Genomic DNA, 10,421 nt, shown 5'->3' with positions numbered 1-10,421 from the left:
ATAAAGGACCACGGATATTTCTAGGCTTTTTGCACGGAATGAGCGTTGCACTTGAACCGTTCTTTTCCTCGTCTCAAACCTTGTTTCGTAAACTGAAACCATGTACTTTAAATCTCATTTTGTGTTAGTCTCAAAGTGGGAAACGTTGTTCCATTTTTTTTACATTTAGTCAAGTTTTGACTAAATGTTTTAACATAGAGGGGGGAATCGAGACGAGGGTCGTGGTGTATGTGTGTGTGTGTGTGTGTGTGTGTGTGTGTCTGTGTGTCTGTGTGTCTGTCTGTGTGTGTGTGTGTAGAGCGATTCAGACCAAACTACTGGGCCGATCTTTATGAAATTTGACATGAGAGTTCCTGGCTATGATATCCCCGGATGTTTTTTCTTTTTTTCGATAAATACCTTTGATGACGTCATATCCGGCTTTTTGTAAAAGTTGACGCGGCACTGTCACACCCTCATTTTTCAATTAAATTGATTGAAATCTTGGCAAATCAATCTTCGACAAAGGCCGGGGTTTGGTATTGCATTTCAGCTTGGTGACTTAAAAACTAATGAGTGAGTTTGGTCATTAAAAATCGGAAACTTGTAATTAAAATTATTTTTTTATTAAACGATCCAAAAACAATTTCATCTTACTCTTCGTCATTTTCTGATTTTAAAAACATATACATATGTTATATTTGGATTTAAAACAAGCTCTGAAAATGAAAAATATAAACATTATGATCAAAATTAAATTTCCGAAATCGATTCAAAAGCTATTTCATCTTATTCCTTGTCGGTTCCTGATTCCAAAAACATATAGATATGATATGTTTGGATTAAAAACACGCTCAGAAAGTTAAAACGAAGAGAGGTACAGTAAAGCGTGCTATGAAGCACAGCGCAACCGCTGCCGCGCCAAACAGGCTCGTCACTTTCACTGCCTTTTGCACTAGCGGCGGACTACGTTCAGTTTCATTCTGTGAGTTCCACAGCTTGACTAAATGTAGTAATTTCGCCTTACGCGACTTGTTTAATTTATTGTTAAATTTGTTTTTGCTATTCCTGACTTTGACACACAACTGTTTCATGCTTCGTTTGATTTCTGTACAGCTCTGAAAAAAGACTGACAACACGGGATAACAAGGAGCTGAGCTCGTCACATCACACATCACCATGGGATACGCGCCGACCTTCACCTCCAAGGTGCAGTTGCTATGGGAACGCCTTCAGGACAAGGTCAAGGAGCCTGTGGCCCAGCGCCGCTTGATCCTCATCGTTGTTTGCATCGCTCTTCTCCTCGACAACATGCTCTACATGGTCATCGTTCCCATCATTCCCAACTTTCTCCGCGAGATGCACGAGCCAGTTCCGTCTACGAAAATAGACGATAGCCCTCCTGTTGCAACGACGACAATGACGGTGGTGCAGTTGTCGACCACTTACCCCAACGGGAGTTATTCCTTCTTCAAGAAAGGCTGGTACAACGCCACGTACGAGTACACCCCCGCGAAGCCCACCAAACTTCCTCCTCCCCCTGTGACGTACGGGAACGAGGGAGGGGCAATAGGAGTCCTGTTCGCCTCCAAGGCCATCCTCCAGCTGTGTGTCAATCCCTTCACGGGAACCTTGATTGACAGAATAGGCTACGACGTTCCCATGATGATCGGTTTGGTGATCATGTTCCTGTCCACCTCTGTCTTCGCGTTCGGGAAGAGCTACACTGTGTTGTTTATAGCCAGATCAATGCAGGGCATAGGCTCGGCCTTCGCCGACACTTCAGGACTGGCAATGATAGCGGACCGTTTCACGGAAGAGTCGGAAAGAACTAAAGCCTTGGGCATCGCCCTGGCTTTCATATCGTTCGGCTGTCTGTTTGCGCCGCCCCTAGGAGGGATTCTGTACCAGTTCGCGGGTAAGACAGTCCCTTTCCTGGTCCTGGCGTCCGTCTGTCTGATCGACGGGATTCTGCTGCTGACAGTGATGAAGCCTGTGAGGCTGGAGATGTCGATGCTGTTCAGTGACCCGGACAGGCCCAAGGGGACCCCCATCTACAAGCTGCTAGCAGACCCTTACATCTTGGTGTGCGCAGGGGCCCTAGCAATGTCCAACGTGTCGCTGGCCTTCCTGGAGCCCACCATTTCGCTGTGGATGAAGGACAGCATGGGGGCGGACGAGTGGGAGATCGGCTTCGTCTGGCTGCCCGCATTCATCCCGCACATCGGCGGCGTCTACCTGACGGTCAAGCTAGCCAGGACGCACCCGCAGTACCAGTGGCTGATGGCCTCCGTTGGTTTAGCCATTGAAGGGCTTTTCTGCTTCTTCATCCCCTTCGCCAAGGCCTACTTCGTCGTCATCTTCCCCATCATGGGCATCTGCTTCGGCATCGCCCTGGTGGACACCGCCCTGCTGCCTATGCTGGGCTACGTGGTAGACACGCGGCACGTGTCGGTGTACGGGTCGGTGTACGCCATCGCCGACATCTCCTACTCCCTGGCCTACGCCTTCGGGCCCATCGTGGCAGGCAGCGTGGTGCACGCCATCGGCTTTCTCTGGCTCAACGTCATCATCATGCTCAGCAACGTGGCCTACGCGCCTGTCATGATGACGCTGCGCAAGATGTACAAGTACGAGCGCTTCGATGACGAGGAGGACGTGCTGGTAAATTCCGACAGCTTAGCGCACCCGGACTACAAGACCTACGTGCAGAACGGCGGGCCCAACGGCAAGCCCACCCCCATCAACGTCGAGGGCGACGACTTCGCCAACCACCTCCGCATCGCCAATGAACGGCCGCTGTACAGCGGGGAGATTGACTGTTACCCTCCTACCCACGGAAGCCAAGACGTCGACTACGGCTACGGTAGCAGAGAACCGCAGAGCTTCTACAATCGTTAACGACTGGAAGAGAGCCGTTAAAGTTGTTTTGTCAAAGAACTATGTCGAGAGAAGAGTTGTTTTGATTTCTATGACTATGAGTTTGAGTTGCTGTGCTGAATCTATCGTTGACAAATGGAGGAGAGTTGTTGACGTTTATCATTGGTGCAGGTTGACAGTTGAGTTCATTTATTTGTACTGATTCGAGATTGAGTGTTTGATTCCAAATTGGCTGTTACCAACCCAACCATCAACCCATGGCCACGAGGAAAGGGGAGGAATCGCAGAGCGTTTACCGTCGTTGACAACGCGCGGAGAGTCGTGAAGGTTTCATTGATTGTTGTTGAAGCTTGAAATCATTGCAAGGATTCTTCTAGATTGACTGTTACAAGCAAAACCACGACGTGAACTATGGCTAAAGGAGAAGAGAACTATCATCGTTAACGTCGGGAGGGGAGTTGCTTCACGTTTTCATCTGTTTTAATATGAGTTAATAAATCGTATCGCACCGATTCTTCGAAATACGAACAGAGGCGACCAAGAAAGTGGCAAAGATGAGGCTTGTTAACGTTCGTTTTCATTCAGACTAATTTAAACTTTCAGGTTGTTGTTGTTTTTTTGTGGGGTGGGGTTTTGTGTGTGTTTGTTATTTGTTGCTGTTTCAATGAACTACGGTCAGTGGCAGTCGAGAAAGTGACAAGCGACTGTACTGTATTAACATACAATAAACGGACCAGGACTGACGCTAACAAAGGACACAGATATTAAATGTGTTTTTTTTCTTAAGGGTTAGTTTTGAGGGGAAGAAACTTCACTGACCCTGTGAAGTTTGAAAACCGGACAGTTCACTGATGCCGATGTTTGCTAATGACTAATTACCACAATGGACCAACGTTTAACAGTGTCACTTGTATCTGTATGAACCGGAGCTATCTATTGGAGTGTTAGTGGACATGCAAGATGACATAACATGGGAATGATGTGTTGTTTCTTCTTATGCTGACTGAAACATCGTTTTGCCGTTTCGAGATGTACGTGTAACAATGGTAAAGCACAATACAGTCGTATTAATGTGTAACACTTTTTTTTTTAATTCTGCTGTTGTTGAAACGATGCTGTGATCAAAGTGTGACAGAAGGATAATGTGATTATTTGTTTTCAATAGATTTTAACAAAAGACACGGTCTTCTAAACACGCTCATTATTACAGAGCTTGCAGTACTTGAGAATGCACCTTTGTTAAGGCCAAAAAAAAGTAGGTGTGGTTAAGGTAACATAGCCCCAAAAAATAGGGTAGGAAGGTCACTTTTTTTTTTTTTAACTTTTTTTTCTAATGTGTACAAATTAAACCTACTTGACAGGGAAATAAGTGAGCGACTCGAGCGCTTTCGCTTTCATTGCGTTTTCTGAACTCGTTTTTTTGTTTTTTGTGGATTTTTTTGACAAATGTAATAAAAAGTTATGGGGTCGGCCCCTAAAAATAGGGTAGGTCGGGTTACCGTAACCACACGTGACACCTTTTTTTTTTAGGCCTAAGTGCGCCAAGTCTAGGAGCAATGAAAGTTAGCACATGAAAAAAAGCAACAGAAAGCAAACAATCACGATAGAACGTTACGACACTGAGTAATCTTTGGCTACGTTTATCGTCAGTGTGTGTAAATCGGAATAATAAAACACCCAGGCCAGAACCTTAAAACATTGAGTATTCGTTGGCCTCCTTTGTCGTACTTTATTAACAGCTATAGTGTTTTCAGCGTAGCAATAGGGACCGATATTTAGACGAGACAAGTATAATGCCGACGAGTCGAAGACGAGTCGCATAATACATTTGTTCGAGTCTAAATATCGGACCCTATTGCTACGATGAAAATATAATAGCGTTTATATAGCTATTCTGACATTAAATTCTGTGTTAAAATCATGTTTTTGTCAGCAAATGAGTACCAGAATGGTCCATGTCGTTGATTGCAGACGACGGTTCCCTTTCCGCATGAAGCCACAGAAATAACCGAACATTGAAAAACCCACGGACATGTATTACGGAGAAAACTCGAGATAACCGGATGTTTGGCATTACGTCAATATGCTAGGAATCATATGACGTCATGCTTGCCTACGTATATTGTATGTTCGAAAGTCTGACTTCTGTTAGGAATTCGCGTGGTGAAGACTGCGGTAAATCTGTAGATGATAAGAGAACAAGGATTGTCTCAGAAGAAACGACTAAATGTTTCAGACCAGTAACTTCATATCAACATTGCACTGTACAATGGACGTTCTATGTGACAGGAGTTTGCTGATTTCGTGTTAAAAATATTGGAGATATCGTCTGCTAGAATCAGAGATAGGTCGCTTCAGATTGCAGCTTCTGGAAATGTGCAAGGTGTGTTGCCTGTTAAAGAACTGAATTTTACACGTAATGTATGTCATGTACAGTAAGCAACAACAAAAACACACACACACAGCAAATGGCATCGTCTGTCGACTAGTCACAGAAACAAACCTGGCGAGGTATGCGTGTACTTTATACACGTGGAAGAAACCGGAACCATGCGTCTTTGTTTACGATATTATGCTTTTGGGTATTGAGAAAAATGGCCGACTTCCGCAGCATTATGCTTTGATGATCGGAAGAGACCATCCAATCCCAGCCCGCGAATTCCCCCACGTGTTCATCAGAATAGCTATATGAGACACTTTCGATGCTTTGTGTCAGCAGAACTAGCGATAAAAAGTATACACTGTGTATTTGGTCTCGAACACAATGAATCACTCCGCACATTATTAGTGTGTTTGTTGTTTGATTCTTGCTGTCTGACCGCCTTAAATATAACAAGGTGTTGTTCTGTTAATTCGATACAACATAGACAAATCTGGGCGCCTATAAAATGCGAATCATAACGTTGAAAATTCTTGGGAAATGAAAATACACCTTTACACTCGTGGTTTTGGCCATCATAAACACAAGGAGTTGTGCTCCTAATCCCATACTCTTGGCGACTTTTTTACGCAAACCAGAACTGGTTTGAAGGAGAGAAAAAATACACTTTACACTCGTTGTTTTGCCAATCATTAACACAAGGTGTTGTTCTCCTAATTCAAAAACTACGGACAACCTTGGGCAATTAATAAACGCGAGTCATAACGTTACCATTTCTTGAGAAAAGAACCCACTTTACACTCGTTAATGTGACCACCATGAGTACCAGACGTTGTTCTTCTAAATCCACATATCATAGACAACTCTGAACGACTATTAAACGTGAACGTTAACGATGGTGTTTCCGGTTGACACACTTTACCGTTCCACTGACGATCGTAAATACAAGGTGTTGTGTTCCTACTTCCACCGCACATCATACACAACGCCAGCAGGCGACTAATAAACGCAAACCGTAACGCTGACAGTTCTTCGTCGCACTTTACCGGCCACCATAAAAACATAGCGGTATATTGTTTCGTTGCTGCATGGTCATTAAAAACTGGGTGACCCTGGGCGAGTAATGTCATCTGCACGTGAAATACAGAACAGCCGTTAAATACAAACCAGCCGCTAAACACAGACCAGTACCCAGGGACCAACCGCAACAGACCTCTGAATCGATGAAGTGTTACTGATGCCCGAATATGCATCCTCACACACTACACTCCTTTGGTCCCCTAGGGATGAGCATATATTCCAGGCTCGCTTGTTGACCGTGAACTCTTGCGAATTACTGCTAGATCTGTAGCTGCTGTTTCTGGCTCGTTGCCCAAGCTTGCATTAGTAGGACAGTGAAACTTCTAGGCTTTGACCTTCCGTGTTACTTAATTTTCTTCTATTTCTTGTTCTTGTTCCGTTTTTCTTCTTCTGCGTTGGTGGACTGCGCCTTTCGCGTGTTCTCGGTTTTTTTTAGTTTTTTTTAAGGGTTAAGCCTGTCTTACACTGTGCCGAATATCCTTACGAATATGAAAATGTTGTATTCGGCCAAGAAAAGAGACGAATGGACAGGAAAAAACAGAGAAAAATCGAAGGCTTACGAATCCTTGCGAATGTCATACGAATGGTTGCGACTGCTTGCGAATGTCTACCGATCGTTGTGATTGTATACGAATCTATATACGGATCTATTACGAACGTTGCGAGTGGCCTTGCGAGTGTTGCGAGTGCTTGCAAACATTTTACGAATAAAACGAGTATGCAATTCGCATTGTTCGTAATGTTGCTCTTACACTCTGGCGAATTGCCCTTGCGAATAGAATTCGCCAATAACTCATAATGATCGGGACATGGTCGCAAGACATTCGTAAATGTTCTTAACTATTCGCCACCATTCGTCTCTGTTTGCGAACATTAGCAACATGCTCCTAATATTTGCAAGGAAGTCATATTCTGAATGTTTCGCAACGTACTCGTAAGTATTCGCAAACCATTCGTAATCATCGTAAAGGTATGCGTAGCGCTCGCAAGCATTCGTAAGGATTTTATTCGTGCACATTTTGCCAACATCTTGCGAATGGTTGCGAATTCATTACGAATTTCTCAGGAATGTTTTGACCATTTCTTCCCAATTCATAAGAATGTTGCGAAAGCCTTACGAATGCTTGCGAGTGACTGCAATTGCTTGCGAATGTTTTAATAACAGTAAAAATATCTTGCAAACGTCTTGCAACAAAACGGCGATTTTGATGCGTATGTATTCTCAATGATCGGAACACATTCGCAAGCACTCGCAACCATTTGTAAGACATTCGCAAGGATTGGTAAGGCTTCCAATTTTCTATATTATTCATGTCCATGTGTCTATTTTTTTTCCGAATACAACATGTTCATATTCGCAAGGGTATTCGGCACAATGTAAAGACAGGCATAACGAATGGTTGCGAATGGCTTGCTAGCGCCACGATTACATTGCGATGATTACAAATATCTTGCGAGTACTAACGAGTACGTTGCGAAAAAAATAGCAATATGACTTCCTTGCGAATATTAGGAGCAAGTTGCTATGTTCAAAACAAGAGACGAATTGTAAGGAATAGTTACGAACATTTACGAAAGTCTTGCGACCATGTCCCGATCATTGTGAATTATTGGAAAATGCTATTCGCAAGGGCAATTCGGCACAGTGTAAGAGTAGCTTTAGGGTTAGGGTAAGGGCTTATGGTTTTGTTTTTAAATATATTTGTTTTGCACAAGTGAGCCGTTTCTTCCCCGCCGTTCAAGGCAGCCGTACTCCGTCTTTTTTCTTCTTCTGCGTTGGTGAGCTGCGCTTTCCACGTGTTCTCGGGCTTCTTTTTTTTAGGGTTAGGGTTAGGACTTATGTTTGTTTGTTTTTTTTAGATATTTGTTTTGCACGAGTGAGCCGTTTCTTCCCCGCCGTTCAAGGCAGCCGTACTCCGTTTTTTAAGGGGACTCTCCTGTTTTGATTGACCTAGGACTCCCTAACCTAGAAAGTGTTGAACAGTGAAGCGTCAAGTTTGTTTGTTTGTTTGTTTTTCTGCCAATCATTTTAAACCTCTTCGCTTATAAGACCTTGTTTACACCAGAGTCTCTCTTCTTCAAACACGTCTGTCAGTTTACGATCAATTTTACACGTCCTCTCAGTTGAGTCTTAAATTGTTCAGATGTTCGAAGATCTACAAGACGAGTAATGCTGGTCCCTGGCGTGTGCCTAATTGCTGCTGTTGAGTTCAGTCTTTGCTGCCAGGAACGCTAGTCTAAGCAGAATAGCATGAGTCGAGTAGCTTTAGAATAATGATGCTTGGTTCCTGATCAATGTCTCAGAATTCACGTCATCGTCTTATGTACAAGACGAGCAAGACATACGGGTCATGGCTGACACATTAAAAACCATAAAACACATTTACCCACATTAGGTGCTTTCGTATGTCATATTTATGTAAAGGATAAGCAAAACAAACGGACAAGAGAAGCCAATAAATATCTGAATGATATGAATCAATTTCATACCAGATTTATTTATAGTTGATCGAAGGGTTTGTTTCCTACACGAATTTAGAATACTTATTTTGACAGCACAGGGTTTTTCCCCTCGTTTACAGCAAATGTATAACCCGTATTTTGTTGCTGAATACTTTGCAAATTAATTGTGTTAAACTAAATGCGATTTGACCCGAGTAACAAGATCTATACGCCAAAGGAATGCACAAGACGTTTTTGTCCGAAAAACAAATATGCTTCAGATGTTAATCGTATGTGCTCTTTTGTTATATTTGTATTTGGTTACTTGTTAAGAGTTCACTGTCTCTGGAAATTCTTTTTACTGGTCATTGAATACAGAGCCATTGAACGACACTGGCAAGTAGCATGCTTGCTGATAAAAAATATGCTTGAAAGGGATCAACAACTGAAAAGATTTACACCTTTGAGCTGTTTAGTTGTTCTCTTTGACTTGAAGTAGAGCGAGCACGAGTAGCTTATTCTCTATTTACATTTTCAAGTCTGTCACACGGAAAAACCTGACGAAAATAAGATTTTTTTTTTGTAAAAGTCTGAGATAATTGCTGTCTGTGATTCTGGCAATGCTGGGTTGGGTACAACACTCTCAGTGTTCCTTTTTAATTACATTTGTTCAAATACTGGATATGTGTTTTATCCAGAAGTTACGACAAAATATTGTGTCGCTTATATTTTGTTTTAGTGTGGTTGTGGTGTTGTTCACAATTAACAGTCAGTATTGATGCGCAAGCTGCGAAATCCATCGGTGTGTGTCTGCAATTTGGAAAGAAAACTCCTTATCCCGTTCCTTTTAGCAGTTAGTCAAATCTTTCCTAGGCCTCTGCAGCCCGAATTTCTCTTGTTTGTTAGAAGGGAAGGACTGGGGTAGAATTATGGAAGGGGGTGGGTGAAGGACGTGCTGGGTTGGTGTTTGGGGGATGGGGCGGAGATGGAGCACTAGTGAGAAATGAAGGCAAACGATTGACAGACACGCTCAAAACGTCAAATTACACAGGGGGAAAACACCACAAAAGGGTGAGTTTCCTAAATCATCTACATACTATGTTGGATCGTCTTTACTTTGAATACTTCATATTTGTACTTGATTGCATCATTTTTCAACGTTAATTGCTAAATATTGTGGGATTGTTGTGTGTTTGTTTGTTGTTGTTGTTTTACTACGTCTTTACACTTTGACTACTCCATACTTATATTTATACATTTTCTTGATTATCTTTTCACATTATTAATAATACCACTTAGTTCAAGAAACAGTGAAGAATTTTGGCTGACTCGATCTAGGCAATTTCTGTGTTGATTGTATGTTATCAATCTTGCTTCATATTGTTGTTTATATTCAAACGAGTTTTGTGCATTTCGCTTTTCATACGAAGCCAAATCTTGGTGCTCATAACTGTTATAGTCTTTGTTACAAATCATTCTTGCTGGATTGTAAATGTTATGTGTATGAAAAGTGAAACATTTTCTTTTTCTTTTATAATACGTTTTGGTCTTGCTGAGAATTTGCACGTTAGTGTTAACTACATGCTTTGTTTTATTTAGAGAATTCGAAATATGGAATTTTTGTGTCGATTCTTTATCATCAATAATGACCGATTTCTTT

General features: G+C 42.4%; 1 protein-coding gene across 1 annotated transcript; it reads left to right on the top strand.

The window, feature by feature from the left end:
- The first annotated feature begins 1,106 nt into the window (after positions 1–1,106).
- LOC138958789 (probable vesicular acetylcholine transporter-B) lies at positions 1,107–4,700 on the top strand. Its single transcript, XM_070330077.1, has one exon. It carries the CDS (start codon positions 1,159–1,161, stop codon positions 2,878–2,880), a length of 1,722 nt encoding a protein of 573 aa, XP_070186178.1. The 5' UTR covers positions 1,107–1,158; the 3' UTR covers positions 2,881–4,700.
- Positions 4,701–10,421: the final 5,721 nt, after the last annotated feature.

Source organism: Littorina saxatilis, linkage group LG2, assembly GCF_037325665.1.
Source record: "Littorina saxatilis isolate snail1 linkage group LG2, US_GU_Lsax_2.0, whole genome shotgun sequence".
NCBI classification, from domain to species: Eukaryota; Metazoa; Mollusca; class Gastropoda; order Littorinimorpha; family Littorinidae; genus Littorina; species Littorina saxatilis.
Note: the sequence above shows the minus strand (reverse complement) of the source record. Positions and strands in the feature narration are given on the sequence as shown.